The sequence below is a fragment of the Gavialis gangeticus genome, unplaced genomic scaffold (assembly GCF_001723915.1).
Source record: "Gavialis gangeticus isolate Ggan-Ray unplaced genomic scaffold, GavGan_comp1, whole genome shotgun sequence".
Classification (NCBI taxonomy): domain Eukaryota; kingdom Metazoa; phylum Chordata; order Crocodylia; family Gavialidae; genus Gavialis; species Gavialis gangeticus.
In genome coordinates, this window is record NW_017728980.1 from 1,203,103 (window position 1) to 1,223,467 (window position 20,365).

Sequence of the window (20,365 nt, forward strand, 5' to 3'; positions counted from 1 at the left end):
CGCCGCTGTCCCGGGCCCCCGCTGCACCGGATCTCCGCAGCGCCGAGCGGAGCCCCCGTAGCCGGCCCGGCCCGGCCCGCGCCGTTGCAGTGCAGAAGGGCCCGAGCCCCCGCGGGCCCTGCCGCCCTCACCTGGCAGCTGCTCTCAGCCCCGCTCCCTCAGCCATCCGCTCCGTGCACTCACCCCTGCTACCGCCCCGCCCAGCCGCGGGCTGGCCCCGCCCCTCGGCACACTCCATTGGCCCAGGCCGGTGCCCCTCTGCTGGCGCGGCAATGCGAACAGCCATACCTGCCCTCAATGGCTGCAGGGCCTGCCCCTCATCCGGTCGCGGGCGGGACTTGCGTGCCTGTGGTGGCCTCCGATTGGTGAAAATTTAAGTGGGGGAAGAAGTCTCAAGAGTGCAGAGTTTGGTTGAGAGGTGAGCAGTGACGTGTCGGTCCGGATTCGGGACGGCGGGGGGCGGGGCCTCGCGTCACGTGATCGGTGGCGGGGCAAGGGCTGTCAGCTTTGCAGACAGTGCGGCTGGCTCCGGCCGGACCCGGCGCCCGGAACGCGGCTGCGGCGGCCAGACGGCTTTTCTGCAGGGCCTCTATTGTGAGCTGTGGGATTCACAGAAGCATCGTGGTGCGGCGGAGCAGCGCGTACGAGAACGAACTAGAAAAGATACCAGCAAACGCATCCACAGACAGACCCGTCCCTGGACTCCCACCTTAGTACACCGGACCAAAAGTCTCGGGGCTGTGTTTGGGATCAATCTCGCAAACGTGGGCACATCTGGCACCAGCGCATCTTGGAGCAGCAGCTCCTTCCACTCGGCCACGAGACGCCCTCATACTACGTGGAGGCAGCACTGTGGACTTGCCAAGTCGCAAGGGTTAACAGAGCCCACCTGCCAGCCGGGGAAGGACTGGTGCACAGCCCTGGGCTCTGGCCTGGCTGCCGCTACCTTCATTGCTCTCACTGCAGCAGCAGGCACAGCCACAGCCAGGTGTCTCTGGGGTCGGGCAGCTCAGCAGGACACACGAGCACCAGGAGGGGACGCTTGCGTCAGTGGTTGGGGGCAAGGGAGCCAAGACCACCTGCAGCAGAGTGGGGTGGCAATTGCCTGCACTTTAGTGGCAGCAGGACAGGAGAGGTTTGCACAGCAGGGGGAATCACCTGCATGATTGTGGTGGTGGTGGCAGGGATGCAGGGGGAATAAAACGGCCCTGCTCTCATGACAGGAGGGGTGCACACAGGAAACCTGTGCAGCTCCCACCACATGCAGGCCATGTGGTATAAGGCCCCTGGCTGCTCAGAAGTTGGATTGCCCAGTTCTAGCAAAAAGTGTATGTAAGAAAACTTAACTAGGAAAGGTACCAACAAATGAATCCAAAGAAAAGGGCTTCAGACAGGATCTAGTGGCCCAGAGATCCAAAACTGCCATCTCCAAACCTGCTCAGCCACTGTCTAAACCTGCAAATAGCTGAACTCACAACACACTTTCCAGTCTGATGTTTCAGCTTCCCCACACATGCAGAACAGTGCAACCCTGAGCACATAGCTCCCGCTTACCCTAACTGAGTTCCAGAAACTAGGGTAGTAGTACTGGAAGCCTCTGGGAGGCCTTCACAGTATACCTAGCATCCTCACAGGATCAGGCCCCTCACAAAAAGCAGTTGTAGCCATTTCAAACATGGAAGAGCCGAGTGGTTATAGCAGTTGTCCAGGAAGTGGAAGATGTGGGCTATACCCATGGTTTTCAACCTTTTTTCATGTGCAGACCTCTTTGAATTGTGATTGTAGGTATTCACATGCTTTTGATTGATTAGTTATTTTTTTGTAGACACCTTAGACATGGTCTGTGGCTCTCCAGGGGGCCACAGATGACAGGCTGAAACAGCTGGGTTATATTATCCCTTAGCTGCTTCCAACCCCTTCAGTGAACCATGGTCAGTCTTCTCAAAGACTACTAGTTGGAGCTCAGGGGTGATCACAGTTGCAAGTCGGAGGGGACTTGAAGTTGTAGCCCAAGTTGGATATGTCTTGAGCCACCCGGTGGCCCACCGGGTTTTTGGGTCTTTAAGAAGAGGCTGGATGCCTACCTGGCTGGACTCATTTGAGTCCCGTCTCTTTTTGGGGTTTTTTGTTGTTCTCCCGCCCTGGCGGGGGGTCGGGCTAGAAGATCTACTAGGTCCCTTCCGACCCTTAATCTATGAATCTATGAAAGAAGAGAGGCAGGCACTGACCCACAGGCTTTGGAACCGCAGGAGATGCTCCTAAGATTAGTGTTTCCTAGTAGCCAGCCAAGATGGCTGAGCCTTCAGATCGTCTTTTTGAGGCACCTGACTGCCCATCCATTGTACAGGATGCCTCAGTGCTTAACTCCAGCTTTTGGATTGTTCTGGGAACCAAGTATCTAAAAGGTAGATACCTACAGGCACGCCTGGCTGTACATTTGGTACTACACAGTCATATAGTACTTGCTAAAGCTTTAGCAAGTACTAAATGACTGCACAGTACCCACTGATACAGGGCAGTCCGCACAGCGCATGGTTATTTTTAGATGCTCTGTCACCATAGTGATGAGCTACGGCAACGTAGCTTGTTGCTACAGTGGCGCAGCAGCTGCATCACAGTTTGTGTGTGATGAGACTGCATCGCTGTAACAATGAGCTATGTCACCGTAGCTCATCGCTATGGTGACACAGCATCTTGTGTGGGTGCGTCCACAAGGTAGTGCTGCTATGCCTCGGTTCTTTACTGGATCTAGCCTGAAGTTACTATGCTCAGTGTATCCATCCCCATACTGCCATCCCCATCCAGTCACCATTAATTTATCAGAGATATGAGATTCCTGTAGCCACTATAATGTATGTATGAACAAAAAGTATATATACAATAGCCTGCATATTACAGGGAGGTGAAAGCCCCTCCAGAGTTAGGGTTCACATACCTTCAAACTCTTTGTTAGAAAAATCAGTTAGGGTTGGAAATGACTAGATCTACTAAAAGACAAGAGAGACTGAAATGATGCATCTGTCATTTGTCTTCTGTGCCATAGCTCAAAACAAGCTTATTACTGCTTCTTCAAAACATTTTAAGGAGTTAGGTCTCCTTGACAGTTCACACACTTGTTGCATTCAAAGGAAATATGCACTTCTTTAAATAAAAGATAAGAACATTTGCATAGTGAGCTGGCAGTATAAAATTCATAGTTACCTTAATTATTAATTTATTTGCTTTGAAGTACTTGCACTAACTTTAAACAGTTTTGTGGGGTTTTACAACATGATTTTGATTTTATACAGTCCCTTTTAAAATGCTTGTGTATTAAATATTTTACTATGAATCTTACCCTTCCCTTCCCTGTGGCTTGCTAGAAGAAAATATGTATTCCAAAGTGGCTGTTGTTAGTACAAGTCTAAGGATGCTTTGTAGCAAACTGAAAGATTCATTTTGGATTCCTTCATGAACTTTACGGGTAATACAAAATCTGTGCCTCATGTCTCAAGCTGTATCAAATATTTTGTCAAGTCTCCACCATAGCCCTCACCTCCCCTTCCGCCACCCAGCAAAACCTTAAAAGTCCGTAGACTGCTATTTATGTAGTTCTTAATTATGACTCATCTTTAGTAAAATTAGCCTTCTACTGTTAGAATAAGCTTGAGCACTCAGACAGAATCAATGCAAATTTTAACTTTTTTCATTTAATATTTCAGTGTGAAAATACTAGAGAAAAGTGTATCTGTTGACCGACCTCAGTTCTGAAAAACCAAAGGGCTTTTTGAATGTCATAGACTGTTCTGCCCTACAGAAATTTTACATGCATGAAGAACACTGTCTAGAATCAGGACTGATTGCTCTCTCTTTGTGTATACACAGAGTATATATACACACAGACACACACAGACTTACACACATATATATGAGTTCACATATCCTGAGCTGACAAAGCAGTTTCACTGCAATCACAACCATTTAGAGGTGTACTTCTGCTAACACCATTCCAGGTACACTGGGACAACAATTGCAATATAAATAGTATACTGGAGCTTTTCTTGTTAACTTCAACAAGCCCTCTTCCCTCCAAGATGTACACTAAGTTAAGCAGGGCAGTGGCCTGGTGCAGGTCTGCGTTCTCCGACAAATCCAGTGAAAATCGATAATTCTGCCTTGTGTTATCTGGATACAGTTTGTAATCTCATAATTTTATCTCTTTTATATACCGCCAGTCTGCATGGTGCCTCCATGGAAAACTGGCAGGCACTAATTTTTAGAAGCATCTAATTGCTGAGACAAAAAAAAATTACATAAAACCTCATAACCCAAGCACAGATTTAACACATTTCAGTCAGTTCCCATTTCAGCCCCTGACCTTAGTTCTGAATTCCCTTTGAAGTTTCAGAAGGATCTTTCACCAGCTCCAAAACAATATTTTTGTTTTTATTAAAAAAAACCAAAACCCAACATTCTGCTGTTTAGGTGAGGAATTTGCTTCATTTCTGGGAAAGTCATGCCCTCCAGTACACATACTGGATACTGAAAGGTGGCACTTGTCCAGGTCTTGTATTGACAACAGACCCAAATTTGCCAGACAACAGAAAGAGCTTGAATGAAGCTCATTAGATAGTGCAGGAAGGGAGAGTCCCCTCTCTGTATAGACTTATCTTGCCCCTAGATCAGCATGATCTAGTTTGTCTTCCAATTCTGCTTTTCAGCACAGCAGGAATTACAAAACCCTGACCTGAGTTACAGTATACAAATGATGATGATCATTAAGGAACCCAACAGTTGGGCAACCTACTGTAGAGACTCCCATCAGCTTCACAAAACTACAGCAAAATATGGATTACAAAATCATTCTTTCTGGGATAGGGGGGAGATGGCACAGGAAAAGAGCATACAAAACAGTACAGGCACAGGTCTGTTACACTCTATAAAACAAGCACAGAGAACCCGGCTTTTTAAAACTCAAAGGTGTTAAAAATCCAGACTTTCCCCAAAATTTCCATCCACACTTTCAATGGGACACAAAAACCAATGTCCAGATGGGGCTTTTGACAGTGTTTGGTAGGACATGCTCAAGCCCCTTGGCAGAATGGGTCCTGCCGGTCCTTGGGTTACAGGGGCATATGTAGCAGCCAAGGATGATGCCCCCGCTTTGGTTGTAGTTCAGTGCCCCAAAGCAGCCTTCTGTTTGGCAGGGGATGGATGAGGAGTGGGCAGTCTGTCCACGGAGGAAGAGCTGCTCAGGGTGGACTGAAGGTAAACTGTCTTGTGAAAGAGTCTGTTGCTGAGGAAAACCACTAAAGAAAAAAGACGCAGCTGGAAGTGGCTGAAAGAAAACAAATGCTATGAGCTTCCATTCCAAGTCAAGTCTCTTCCCCATTACTGCCCCTCACTGCATGTACTCTAATCCAACAACACAGTACAAAGTTCTTTTTGTCCATTTTTATACTTTTTGTCCATTTTTGTACATTACAGGACGATATGCTCCTTCAGAGCACAGGCTAGTGGAACCATAGCTACATTCCACTCTAACAGACTGAAGGAGACAATGCTGTCACCCCTCACATGCAAGAATGGGATGCGGCAATCCTGCATTTCTGCAGGGAGGACAGAGCAGTCTGCATAACTGGAGTTAGTCTAGCTTCAAAGGCATGAAACTGCAGATGAGAGTGGAGCTGATGGTAACTTCAGAATACCAGGCTCTGGGATCCCCAGCCTTAGCTTGAGGCATGTGACTGAAGAACTAAAGGGTGTAACAAGGTCTGACCACATTCTGAAGCACAACCCTCCCTTCAAAATACTTTCACAAAATTAATGCAGCATCCTCCTTGCTAATAAAATCCAGTTTAATTTTTCTTATTTTAAGCTAGTGAAAGAACCTCATCATGAGCATTCTTTCCTTAATGTAACTAACCTTCCCAGAGATGTATTTATCTACCAGACACAGGACTGTTATAATGTTTGTTCCCTTTTAGGTAATTGAATCAAGTGCAACTTCTTCCTGCATCTAACATGGCATTAGTTAAAATAAACCCCTGAGTTTCCTTTACTAAAGACTTACTATGTTTTCCCAGGTGTCTTTGCTTCATTGGCGCTGATAATAAACAGAGGGAAAAGAATGGAGAACAGGCAGCCACTGCAAAATGGAAAAGGCACATTCAGTCATTGGTCTTAATTACTACAGGCTGGTGTCATAATAGGGCAATACAAAAAATGTCCACCCATATAATAGAAAACCCTCTTAGAATCTGCAGTGAATGGAAGCACGTGAAAAGAAATGTGTTTCCACCCAGGGGAAATCAAACAGCCAACCCAGTGAATCAAACAGCCAGCCGAAGCCATGAATTCACATAGATGATGCAGATGACTGCTGTTCTGCCCTTGAAGAGGGAATTATATCCTGCATATTCAAGACAGTACCTATGTCTAAACCTGTAGTTTCCATATGCTGTATCTTTGTATTATGTAGAGATTGCTATAAGCATTACAGGACAGATTCATAAACGGCAGGCTACACAGAGCCACTGAAGAACTACTGCAGCCACCAAAATTTCACTACAGCCTTATTCAGTCATGTGGAAGAAGAGTGATGGGCATGGAAAATATAAATAACAAACACAATTTCTGGGGAGAACCTGGGTGTGCTTAAAATGTCTGCTGGGATCCTCTGCAGTGTTTTTATGAGTGTAATCACTCAGTACAAAAAGAAACATGCACAGCTTGACATCGGAATTGGGTTTACCTCTTATACCTCTGCTGTCCGCATTACCTTAGGCAAGACTGACAGAGATACAGCATATCTGCATCAATAATAAATCAGCTGTGCTCACTGCTAGCACTGCTTACTGCTCTGTATTACAGGCACAAGAGAAATCATGCCAGGAAGGCTGACTCTAACTGTAAGCATATTCAAAAGCCAGAAAGAAAGTTACAGAAGAGTCAGAACAAGATGAGAAACTGAAAAGCAAGCAGCAATGATGTCATCTCATTGGTTAGCAAAGAGATGTGAATTTTTTCCAGCCACTATCTCCACTATATTCAATCTAGCAGGGCAAGAATATACTATGATTTGAATAGGTCTTTTAACTGCATGGCTTCCTACAGAAAAATCTGCACTGAATCTTAGTGTTCTAAATATATATATATTTTAAGTCTTCCTTGTTTCTCAGTGCACTTCCCCGTTTTATTGTCTTTCACCTACATGCTGGCAAGAACTATTTTCCATTATATTATCAGTGTGGAGACACTTCTCCCACTTAGGGACAGATGGAGGTGGTGGGAAAGGGAGAAGAATACAGAGCTCTGGTGACATTTTGGAGAAGACATATACTTCTGTTGGTCTTTGGGGAACATGTTATCTCTGCATTTATTTCCTCAAAGAACAGATCACCCAATGCTCCCAATCTAAAATGAGAATTACCTGATGATATAAGAGGACTGCATTGCAGTGAGAAAAGCCAGTGGTAAACCAAATCCAAAATAGTAGGGCCAGTTCCGCTCAATGTTGGATAACCGCTGATGCATTTCAATTCCTGGTAAAAATACAAAGTTAAAATAAGGATATGAACAGAAAAGTCTTGGGTTAAAAAAAAATACCAATTGCAGTTGGTGAAGTTTCAGACTATGGTACCAAGTTGGAATAAAATCTGAGAAGGGACTTCTAATTTACAAACCTCTAAAATCTGGTGTTCATCGGAGTCTAACAATGTAGGCATTTTGTCATTTTGCAGCAAAAAAAACAGAAATTTAAGTTTACTGGATCCATATAGTCCTTGTTCTTCTCTTGTCTTTGCTGGAGAAGATTATGTAAGTGAGGCAACTTAACCAAAGCCAGGTGGAAGTAACTATCCAAGGCTGGCCCTATCTGACATCATTGGCTCGTTCCTAATTTTGAGCTCTAGCATTACACAGGAAAGTCTGGCTTTCCTCTGGTGTTTTTTTTCTATAGCTAAATTTAAACTTCAAAAGGCTCCAAAATTAAATGTTTCCTCTTTCCACTCATTTTGGATTAGTTTCTATTGGAGTCAATTCCATGGAATTGAAAAATGCAGCATCTTGGAGTTGAAGAAACTTTACACAAAAGAACCTTGGTTTTGTTTGTTGGCTGAGAATTCCATGAAAAATTGAAAACTACATCAGAATAGGATTACATTTAAGGCTTTTCAATTAGGAGTCACCCAGAAAATTACAGCTTGCATCTACCCTTCAAGCAAATGTTTATTCTTCTATTCTTATCTTTCTGTTCTGTTTCAAACACCATTTTGCTATTTATAATCTCTTCTATTACCTGAATGATCAAGCAGCAGAATATTTCCACACAGGGCAACACAACCAAAACATCTAATCACAGAACTTCTGGGCAACAAGTCAGCTATAGCAATTCATGCTGATCAGGTTAAAAGGACTGAAATGGCATGTGCATTTCACAGATGCCTGTGTGACAGTAGGCTGCGTTCTCATCTGGAAGATACGGAATAAAGATCCTGCCAGGATCTGGACTCACCACAATGGAACACAAAAAAGAAATGAGTTAGTTGTGTTGTCACTAGGGCCAGACTTCAGATAAGATGCTGAAGTCAAGTTCTCTCTGTCAATTTATGGCACACGTTTCAAGTGAAAATGGTCCCACAGCACCTTCTAAAGGAATGGATGACAACCCAATGCTGCAGCCAATACTTTACTGCAGGAGTCAGCAATGACAGCAACCTTTTTTGGGCAGAGTACCAAAAACACCCACAGCCTCTATTCGGAAGATGTTGGTGTGCCAGGGCTGGATGGGAGGGGAGCTGCAAGGGGCCCAATCCTTGTTATTGCAGCACAGCCCCTTACCCGCCATCTGCCCCAAAGCACACATGTAGCCACTGCTGGTAATAAGCTGGGCTGGGGCTCCATGGACCACAGTGCAGGTGCTTGCACCTCCTGGCCACCTGCTACAGCCAGCCCAGGCCCTGGGCATGCCCCTACTACCCACCAGAGATTCCGGGCTGCTCACAGAAGGCGGCAGGGAGGCTGCAAGCAGCTGCACCAGCGTCTGCAGAGTCTTGGTCCAGCCTCTTGCCAGTAGTGGGTGCACACCATACATCTCTGGGTGGATAGCAGGGAAGGCATGAGGGGCCCAATCTTTATGGTGGCAGTGCAGCCTGGGCCTCTTTCCTACCACCTGCCCTGAGGCACACATGCTAAGCAAAATGCCTTCACATGCTATGGCTCTGGCACACATGCTGAGGATTGCTGACCCCTGCTTTACTCTCCCAACTGAACTGTTTCTTGCATGACCAGTGGCATGGCTGTTCCATCTTGTATGACCTATGCCATCCCCACAATGGCGGGATCTCAAATCCTGTTCTGAAGTGCTTCCAGATGCTTCTGAAGTAAGTATTTTGTTTCTACATCTTGCTGGCTTGACTCACCACCAGGCAATGTCTCAGCACCTATATTTATCCCCATACTGAAGCACTTGAAAATCCAAAAGTGGAGAAGCAGGCAGGAAGGTAATTTATCACAAGCAAGAAACATCTTCTGGTTACATCCCTCTTATGTTTACAACACAATAAGCATCAGCTCAACAAGATTTAAGTCTTCTGAAAAACAATCCACAAACATGTCAGGGAGTCATTGTCCTAAGAGAGCACCATACTATACTCTGGCACTATCATAAAAAAGAGAAACAGTTACTTGCTAGAGGAACTGGATTGAAACAGAGCTGTCATATAAAAGGGACCTCATACAATTAAATATTTCTAACAACTGTCCCTGCAGACTATTGCTGAACACATGCCCTGTTAGCCTTGAAAGTCAAGGGTAGCACTCACCTTTGTTAAACCATCGGTACTCAAAGCAATACAGGGAGTAGAGCAGTGACATGTGCAGGAGGCTAACCAACTGACCAATGATATCGATTGGGAAAAGGCTCACGATCATCCCCTGAAGTGCAAGGGAAAAAAAAACAATGATTTTGCTTTCTACAGAGTTTGTACAGCACCATTCATTTTTCTTCCTCCTAGAGTGACATGGAACTGGATGACTGGAAGGGCCATGGTTTTAGTTTTATTTCCCTCCCTCCCCCCGCCCCGATCCCACCTTCCTCCTGTCACATTGTTATATACAGGAAACTGAGCAAATTGATACTCCCAGTCTCCTACTCACAGCTTGCCCATCCAGTCAATAAGTATGCACCTGCATTCTCTACTAGCCCACATACAGAATCCAAACAGGTCTCATCTCACCTGGATAAGAAAGAGTGCTTGTAGTAAAAGATTAAACAACATGTCTGCAATGATTTTACTGACACTGGGAAAGGGATGAGGCTTTCTTCCTGAAACTTCAAAAGCCAAATCCGCGATGTCCTGAAAACAGACACACAGACATTTCAGGAACTAATTAACAAGAAAATTAACTCCAGTGAGTGCACTACTGATCTGCAGTCAGCATGGCAAATACCACAGAACACATTTACAGGATGCATATATGCATGCTCAGTAGCCACGTCGTGTAGTTTGTATAGCTAGACTGCACACAGAGTAGGATTGCAAATTGTGCATATGTGCCCAAAATGGCAGCTATGCAGCTGGATAAAAGCCACTTGTGCACATAAGTGAAGCAGGATTCTGCCTCAAGCTAAAGAGAGAACTGCACACTATACGCTGGTACCTTGATAACAGAGAGATTACAACGAGACACAGTTATGGGTAATACCCAAAGTTACTTGCCCAAAGTGGTTTGAAACTGGGCTAGTGTCAAATCAGGGGAGCTTATGCATTTAGATATTTCCAGCAACTGTCCTTGCAGAATACTGCCAAAATACATAGCCTATTACCCTGGAAAGCAAAGGGCCACACTGGGACTGATTCCCAGTCCTCACTCTGAATCAAGCACCAGGTTGCCTCCGTGCAACAATTTCCAAACATACTGATGATCATAATAATTGTGGCAAGAAAAAAAAGACAAGGGGATAGGAAGAGGAGAACAGCTGAATGTGATGGTCATCTGTCCCAGAAAGCAGCAAGCTGTCTGCAGCATAAACATCAGCATGAAACACAATGCACCCGCAAACATCCCCCCCACTGTGACAGTGATAAGTAAGGACATCCGGAAAAATAACCTTCATGCAGAACTGTTTTTTATGGCATCATACTTAATAGACCATAGGGATACCTATGTTTCAACATGGGCCATCCTTACATCTTGTCACAAGTTAGTGAACCTACCTACTGCACACTGAATCAGTGGTTCTCACCCTTTTTAGATTCAAGGCACCCCTTGTTAGACTAAAGGAACCCCTTGGAAAATGCCAGCTCTTATTTTTCCTCATTTTTTTTAGTTGAAAAATAATAGGGCAATTCTTCCGTTGTAAAGAAGGCAGAAAGACATCAACAGCTTAGAATGTTTTTGACACTTTGGAGTCCTATTTGAAATATTTGGCTGCGTCCAGATCATCGTGGCCATACAATATGCAATGCTGCAGACGTGTCTGTGGCGCCACACACCACACATTCAGTTGCTCGCTGCACTGGGTTTTTTTGACCCCTGGGATATCCAGGGGTCCAAAAAAAAGCAGAGTGGCACGGAGCAGCATGAGTCACCCAAAACTGGAGCCTGGCTGGCCGGAACCATGTTCTGGCTGCCGGCGAGGCTCTGAGCAGCAGGATCACCACTGCTGCAGCCCCAGGAGGCCCCTAGGACCTCAAGTAAGTCTGCCGGGGCCAGCCCAGTGCTGGCCCCAGCCTCCCCTACCCCACCCGGGGTAAATGTCCACGTTCGTGTGGATGTGGCCTTGGAGTTTATTGTCTGAATCACATGCAAGTGTAATTCAAATAGTGCTAATATAGCAGTACCCCATGGCACCCTCAAAAAGATGCTGTGGCACCCTGGTCGAGAATCACTGTATTGACTAAATCAGATTAAAGCTCATTTATGACTGAGGAGCAGTCTGCACATGTTATCAGCATGCAACTAGAGTGGCCACCCTTCACACTAAAAATAAGGAGGCTGCAAGCTGCACTACAGATCTGGTCATAACTGACCAACCCTTAACACAACAAATACTACTGTACATCACTTGTTCAATATAAATTCCAGCTTTAGCAGTTGAGCTTAACTCTATTTCTTGTCACCCTCACCTACCTGAAACCAGATGGCATTGACAACTTTACTGAGCACGAAGAGAGGAAGAACCCAAAGGGCACTGAAAATGGAGGTGAGGATAAACTCCAGCCAGGACCAAACGTCACCGTGTAATGAGGGATCACCTTCAAAAGAATAAGTCAGGTCCGTATTAGACAGACACATAGGATTCTCTTCATTTCAGACTGCGTACCTAAAATTACCACAGAAAAATACCTAGCAACAGCTTCCTTTGTACACGTGATAGTCTGCCTTACTATAAAAAAAAGGAGATCAGTAAAAACAACATTTTCCACAATGTGCATTGGAACCCAGATATTTTTCACGGTTAGGATGGAAGATGGAGATTTGCAAAGTATCTTCCTGTGTTAAGAGCCACAGCAAACAGCTGCGGAGGACTGAAGAGGTGTAAGTGTACCAGCTGTTTGCTGCAGCTTTTATTTCAAAGGTCAGCATTTTTCTCTGATCAGCTGTGGACCATGACTGTTCTCCAGGTGATCAGAGAAGCAGAATCCTCTGAAGTGAAAGAATGAGCAATTTGTTTTTAATTAGGCAACCTGCAGCAAACTAAGAGTTGTGAACCATCCCTATAAAAAAGCTTCAGGTTCTGCTGTACCTTCTGTACCCATTTTCACCCACTTGATCTTTATTTACTGCCAAAAATATCCTAGCACCTATGTTTCCATAGGGAAACAATGGCTAATTCTAGGATATATGTACTCCATTACATCAAAAGCAATGGCTTTCAATTTTTCATAGTATGGGTAAGAACATAGTTTCTTCTTGTGTCACTGAGGATTAACATTTGGGGTTGACATTTATTTTCTGAAAACACTAGCAGTATACCCAACATGGGGAAAAAAAAAGAGCAACAGTTAAAGGAACAGTTCAGAATACAAATGCAGACAGGGAGAGTGCATGCAGCGACTGGAAGAAAGGGATAAATGAAAAAACCAGAATACATGAATGGAAAGGGAGAAAAGTAGGAAGTGGCAGAAAAAAAAAATATGATCACAAACTGCTGGAAGACTGTTTTACATTGGAGAAAGGAAAAACTTGTTTACCATCCAAGTCTCCAGAATCTGGAATAGACTCCCCCCAGAAGTGGTGCAAGCACCTACTCTGGATACCTTTAAGAAATGCTTGGATGCTTATCTTGCTGGGGTGATCTGGCGCCAGCTGACTTCCTGCCCTTTAGGCAGGGGGCAGGACCCCTTCCAGCCCTAATGTCTATGAAATTTATGGTGGACAGAAATGTGTAGTAGGAGGGCAAGAGAAAAGACTGCAGAGGAAAGCAGAGAAAGAGAAACAGTGACTAAAGAAATTGCTGGTGAGAAGCATGAGAGGCAGACAGGCAAAGAGACAGTGAAGAAGCTAGGAACGTCTTTAACATTCAGTATTTTAAGTGCTGGGGACCCTGCCAAGAATTACAGTCAATTCCACTCACTCCATCCTCCCCCCCCACAACAGATAGGAGCAAATTACTGAAACAGACTGCTGAAGATTCAAATGTGCATGTTTATATAAGAGAAGAACTTACTGAGGAACAGATTAATCAAAGTGAGTTCTTCACGATTTTTCAGTGTTCTCCAAGCCCAAACACACTGGGGACTTGCCTATATTGAGGCAAGGCAGAACTATTTACCCAGCCTGCTTGTAGGAGTTCTGGATCTATGCTGAAGTTCCTTTTCACATGAGAGAGAGCTGAAGAAGCCTATTGTTTACTGATATCCTTGGAAGAGATCTTCTCTTCCAAGAAGCATGTGACTCACTGCTAACAAACAGTTTCCAGTGACCTGAAGAAAGCCACCCCTAATTCCTACTGGCAGTCAATCCCTAAAGCTCATATATTTTCTTATTCCCATCTGTTCACTTTTTAAGACATTGGATTTTATATTTGCTTTCAATATTAAGGCTTCCTTCCAATGATTTTAACAACTTGAGGATCCTGAAGATGCATGGAGATATTCACTGAACTTCTCACTACTTTACAAGCATTTATGAGACTTTTCAGGGAAACTGGCGAACAGTTGTCCCCAACCTGGGGATCCCGATCTACAGGTAGGTCCCAGAGCCTCTTTGCGTAGATCCTGAGCTGGGGGGACAGCTGGACATGCATGCATGCACATACCCACTGCCCAGCCTCAGCAGGTCAATCTGTGGGGGAGGGAAGGGGCAGGAGCCAGATCAAGGTCCCCATGGTGAATGCCTGACTGTGCAGCCAAGCCAGGAGCAGGGGAAGATAAGTGAGGCCCCAGCCCTGCTGGGTGGTGGAAGGATTGGAGCCCGGGGCCTCCTTCTGTGACACGGGGGACTCCCTCCCTATCTCTGTGGCAGCAGAGGCAGCTGCTGTGCACCTCGAGTCCCACTGCAGCTGGCCATGTGCATGTGCGGCTCAGCTAAGCAGCAGGGACTCCCTGACCCAGACAGGTCTGGGACTCTCCGCAGCCCAGGGGTGCGTGGGGTGGGGGCTCCTGCCACTGGGCGCAACCTGACAGAGGCCTCGGGGGCCCATACCACCCCCACCTGTGTTTGGGACAAGGCAGCTGTTGCTGCCTGACCACTGTGCCCAGAGCATAGGTGGGGGTGGGCACAGGCTCCCAAGGCCTCTGCCAGGCTGCGCCCAGTGATGGAAGCCCCCCCTCCCCATGCACCTGGGCCGCAGAGTCCCAGACTTGGCCAGGCCAGAGCCTCACCACACTTCTGTGCTGCCACCTTGCTGTGCTGAGCCATGCCTGCCTGGTGGCCAGACAAATGTGACGTCAGGCTCTGACCCGGCTGAGTCTGGAAGTCTCTGTGGTCCAGAGCACATGGGGAGGGCTCCCATCGCTGGGCACAGCCCAGAGACCTTGGGAGCCTGTGGCCCCCCACCCTGTGCTCCAGGCACAGTAGGCAGTCTGCAGCAGCAGCCACCTCATCCCAGAGCACAGGTGGGGGGGCAGGAGCACAGGCCCCACGGGCCTCCAGTGGGCTGTGCCCAGCGGCAAGAGCCCCCTGCCACGTGGCCCTGGGGGGTTGGGGGCGGTAGATCCTGGGGTGCCCTTTACTTCCAAAAAATGATCTTCACCATAAAAAAGCTGGAGACCTTTTTCAGTGGAGGTTTTCAGAAGGAGGCTACATGGGCAGAGATAGTTTAGGAAGAGTGTTCCTGCATTCATGTAGTGGCTCGGACAAGATGACCCCTAACATCTCTATGATTTGATAAATTAGGAATCTTTCAAAATATAAAATTGTCAGGAATAAGATATGCTAATAGTTTTAGATGTTACTTGTTTCTAAGAGTGTATAGCAATGAAAAACTCCTTTCAAAGTGTAAATTTTTATGTTACATATTGTAAACTATTTGGAAACTAAGTCTCAATAAAGGGAAGGTATGTGATGAGACTCGCTATAAATATTTTTAAATAACACAGAATTACATGTTGGAGCAAGATTCCCACACAGATTGAAAACAACTAGCTCAATACTAAACAGAATTCATGAAAAAAACCTCTTTCCCCTTTCCAGTCTGTTAGCAGCAAAACTACCCATCTGCCTGGTTTTCTGTTTAATACAAAACAATGTTAATAGACTCACTGTAATACAGTTTAATGTTGCTTAGTGTGACAAGATTGGCACGTAAATTTTCATAGCAAAAAAATAAAAGGAAACAAAGTTTAGCTAAGATTCTCAGAGCTGCCCAAGGAATCTGGATAATCAATTCCCATTTATGTTAATGAAAGCCAAACACACAAATTCTTTAGGTACTGAAAATCTCAACAAGCGAGTCAGTTCACTCAAAACGATAAAGCAACATCAGCACACAAAACCAAGAGGAAAAGGATAGCATGCTACAATGGCTAAGCCAAATACTGAGATGTGCTAGACATTCACATTCCTCTCTCAAGTCCATAGGAGCTGTAGACACTCAAACGCTAAGGATTTTTCCCCAAGAGAGGAAAATAATTCAAAGCAGAGACAGGCATGAGGAAGAGCACATAATGGCATGGCCTCTTCTATTGACTATGCAGATATCAGAGAATCATTTACCCAGAAGTGGGCTGTTGTGCTAGCAATTTTTTAAAAAGAAGCTACACACTTACCAATTATTTGTGCTGTAACTGACTGAAGTACAGGTATAAATACTCGGTAAAACAGAAGGAGACTAAGCTACAGAAAAAAGACAACATGGAAAACAAAAAAGTTTTTATTACTAGTGATCATATATTCATTTCTATTACTACTATATCTACTCATCAACCCAATCTGTTCCAGAGAGATTAAATATGGGATGCTGGAAGCATCTGTTTCATGCAGGAACCTGTCTGAAGGTACCCTCTTGCCTCATTTCACTGACATTTCCAAAACCATTCAGTATGACCGGCAGAAAGTCTGTTTTCTATCTGACATGTAAATACCCCACCCTCAAACAGGGGCAAGAACTTTAATATATTGGCAGAGAGATCTGTAAACACAGATTTAAGGAAAATTTCATGCAGATATTTCATTCTGCTTAATGGCAGTGTCTGCATGCTATGCATTAAACATTAAACATAATGATGCATCAGTGCAGAGCACCAAAAAACTGCTGCTCTACTTAAATACAACCAAAATATATAATTGAACAGTTTCCCATCAATATTTCCACACTGATTCCTCTCATATCACGACAGAGTCTAATGGAAGATGAAAACAGAAAAGCAATTTAATTAAACTACAAAACATCCACTACAATCATGAATAACCCTCACCGACCCATTAACACTTATTGGGTGAACAGAGCTGAGGAAAAGTAATATTCACTTCATTGGAGTAGCAGAGTAGACTCCATATGATCACTTTGGAACAAAGAAAGGGACTTAAAAAACAGACTCCAGGTTAACATTCTGGTCTGTTTAAGGTGTATAAGAGCTCATTTAAATATCCTAAGTAGGGTCCCTTTAGATAAAAACTCAAGACTTAAACTCACTGGTTTCTCTCACAATTTGTAATGCCTTCCAATTTGGCAGGGCAGCCAAGCCAACATACCACCCTTGAAAGCACCAAAGCACTGAAACAGTGCACTGGTTTTAACTAGTGCTTACATTTTTAAGTTAGGTACTAACAAAAAGAAGTACTTACCCAAAATACACCTCCATTCCATGCACAACACTGAAAAATTCGGCTTACTATCCGAGGTTCACTGGAGAACAATAAGACAGACATACATGAGATCTGTACAAGTCTAGCTACTTTTTTAAAATAAACTACCTCCTACATCATGTATTATTGAAATTCCTTCTCTCTCATACTTTAGATACATATTTCCAAGTTGCCTACTACATTAGTAGGATTCCAACTTAATTCCAGTAACAGAATTTAAGTCTGAAGCACTGTAATTTTAAAGGGTGTGTATCTGTGTGCATACTCATAATATATGCTCAATCAAACATACCGGTAAATTTCCCACAGAAGGAAGAAGATTAAGACTGGATATCAGGAAGAGCATGTAACTAATGCCAATTTCCAAACAAGTGGAAAATGGGATTAGAGTTTGTAGCTGTAATTCTGGATAAAAGAATGTACAGGGCTCTTATAATTATCTCAAAAAACAAGAATTAAAAACCCCAGAAATTCAAAGTTAAAGTTGCATTTAAAATCAGAACAAGTGTGGAAATACAAAGCGACAATACCTATTAGTTATAATATTTGTAATCTCAAGACAGAATATTTAATCGCATTAAAATTTAAACCGTTTTTGCACATGTTAACACTAGGGGGAAAAGACCTTCAAAATAGCCAATCCATGAAATTTCAGAGACCTTTAACTCCTGCAGTCATTCCAGACAAAAAAAGTGTCTCACACAAGGTGCTAAACATGTCTCTAGACATTAATTTAGACCAGTTAGTTGAAACTGATTTTAAGATGTTAACTCCTGCTTTAGTGCAGAAATCAATTCAATATTAATTAGCACATTGAGACAAATACTGTCATAATTTGGGGCTAAGGTTCTGTTTTGATCTGCAGTGGAAATATGTTTATTGCCTTTTAGCCTTCAGCAGATATTTTCCCAGATGTTTTCCTAGATCCTTGAACAGGAATGACTGGGAAATAACTGCTGCTCTACATGCTCTACACAGGACTGCAAGAGGCCCGCAGATCAAATTAGAGGTATGAGGGCAAAGCTGTATAGGGAGAGCTTTTTTCCAAGATCCCATAACAGAACAGCCAGAGAAGATAAGAATTGCAAAACTGGATCAGGCTGGTAATCCATGTGGTCAGTATCCCATCTGTACAAGTGGCCCATCCCAGAAGCTTCTGGTATCCATCACCTTCATAAACCTTTAAACTTTAGGATATGTGTCCCTCATTATCCATATACAATTGCTGAATCTCACTAAGCTGTTAGCCTCAATGAGATGTTGTGGCAGTCAGTTCCTTTAACAAATTTTCTATCTATTGCTCTTAGATTTCAATGAAAGTTCACTAATAAATGCAGTTATACTTGTAAACTATTTTCAAACATATTTCAGAGACTTACTGGCTTTCAGGTTGCAGGTTCTTAAAGATACGGGCATAGTTTCATAGTTGGTTGTGTCGGAAGGGACCTGAGCAGATCATCAAGTCCAACCCCCTGCCATAGGCAGGAAAGGATGCTGGGGTCAAACGACCCCGGCAGGGTGATTATCTAGCCTCCTTCTGAAGACCCCCAGGGTAGGAGCAAGCACCACTTCCCTTGCAAGTTGGTTCCAGATCCTAGCCACCCTGACAGTGAAGTAGCACTTCCTGATGTCCAGCCTGAACCTACTCTCAGTCAACTTATGGCCATTATTTCTAGTTACTCCTGGTAGTGCTCGGGGGAACAGGGTCTCTCCCAAATTTTTGGGGCATATTTCATTTGGGTATTTTTACCCAAATGCATGAAAATTTTCACACTTGCAGACAGAAGTAGAAGTCTACATGCCTTAAATCCTCACTTATCTCAAATTACCTCTTACCTGGACTAAACTGAAATAATGCACATTTATGGGGGGAAAAACTGCCTTGCAACTACATTGTTCCAAGTTTCATGCAGATGTCAAAGTTTTTCCACTCATTTGAGACCTCTGAGACTAGAAATAGATTAACTGGGTAAAACACACATCGCCCCTTGTCCCACCCTTGGTGGTGTGGGACAAAGGGTGGTGTGATCTCCTTCTCCACTTTCCCCTCACCATGAGTCTGGAGCAGCAAGGAATGCTGGGTGTTCTGCTACCCAGCATGGGTCTGGGGCAGAGGGGAACATCAGGTGTTCTCCTTGCACAGCCAGCCTGGGGCTCGCTACACAGGGAAGCACTTTCCCCCCACCACAGTGCGGGTTTGGGGCAGTTGGGAAAGTGCCACAAGGTAGCAGATGACTGCTGCAATAAAGTGGCAGAGACCTTTTGCTGTGCCCCTGATTTCCCTGTCACGTGAAAATTTTTAAGGCAGCACAAATGAGAAATCAGACAACGTCTGTTGCTACCTGAGATTCAAATCATTACATTTCTGTAGGTGGCAGACAGAGTCCACACACAAATTCTCAAGCATTTGACACTCAAGTTCATGTACTCACTTCTCCTGCTTTTTCTCATCACTCTGTGCTCTCCTCTGGGCAAGTGCACTGCTTGCTCTCTTTTTTCTCTGCTCTTCCCTTTTCTGCTGGATCCGGGCATCCAGCTTAGAGATTGTGCAGATCCCCCAGATGGAGTCCTTAATTCCCTGCAGACATAAAGAAGCAACACATATCATCTCAACTTACTTCAAAAGGAAATGTTAAAATGACTGTTGTCACTTTAAAAATCATCTTTATACAAGTTACCTGTATTATTAGTAAGTTATCTGCATTATTGGTATAATTCTAGATAACGGAACCTGAAAGAATTTTACAAATCTGTTTCTGTACAATTCATTCAGTTGGGAACAGTGAAAACAGCAGGATTGTTTCTCTGATACTACACATAATACTAAAATGATGCTCTACACTACAAATTCTGCAGGGCAAAGTATGAATTACAAAATAAATTTAAATGCAATGAAAATGAATTCTAGGTAAACATTTCCTGAATTGGCAGCCTTTGGAAAAATAACAAAAATCTCCATTTTAGAGAACTAAGCTGTCCAGTACTCCCTTTCAGTGTAAATCTCTCTACTTAAGACAGGTCTGAGAAAAGACAGCTGCAAAGCACTGATGATGTGCATGATGGTTTAAGAATGTAAGACAGTATGGGCATTTATAAACATGCTCCAGGAGGTGGGGGGGGGGGGGGGGGG

At 44.3% G+C, this 20,365-nt stretch overlaps 2 protein-coding genes across 2 annotated transcripts in view; both read right to left on the reverse strand.

Annotated features, from left to right (window-relative positions):
• The window catches only part of STT3A (STT3A, catalytic subunit of the oligosaccharyltransferase complex), a 30,158-nt gene extending 29,957 nt beyond the window's left edge, over positions 1 to 201 (reverse strand). Inside the window, exon 1 of the mRNA XM_019508916.1 lies at positions 132 to 201. The gene's annotated coding sequence lies outside the window, so the exon portion shown is untranslated. The remainder of the gene's footprint in view (positions 1 to 131) is intronic.
• Positions 202 to 3,663: 3,462 nt separating this feature from the next.
• Positions 3,664 to 20,365, reverse strand: part of EI24 (EI24, autophagy associated transmembrane protein) — a 45,067-nt gene continuing 28,365 nt past the window's right edge. The window contains exons 3-11 of the mRNA XM_019508929.1: positions 19,668 to 19,813; positions 17,215 to 17,275; positions 16,197 to 16,263; positions 12,115 to 12,239; positions 10,218 to 10,337; positions 9,804 to 9,915; positions 7,412 to 7,523; positions 6,053 to 6,127; positions 3,664 to 5,317 (exon numbers count right to left, since the gene is read on the reverse strand). Coding sequence (XP_019364474.1) covers positions 5,155 to 5,317; positions 6,053 to 6,127; positions 7,412 to 7,523; positions 9,804 to 9,915; positions 10,218 to 10,337; positions 12,115 to 12,239; positions 16,197 to 16,263; positions 17,215 to 17,275; positions 19,668 to 19,813 — 981 coding nt within the window. The 3' untranslated portion in view covers positions 3,664 to 5,154. The remainder of the gene's footprint in view (positions 5,318 to 6,052; positions 6,128 to 7,411; positions 7,524 to 9,803; positions 9,916 to 10,217; positions 10,338 to 12,114; positions 12,240 to 16,196; positions 16,264 to 17,214; positions 17,276 to 19,667; positions 19,814 to 20,365) is intronic.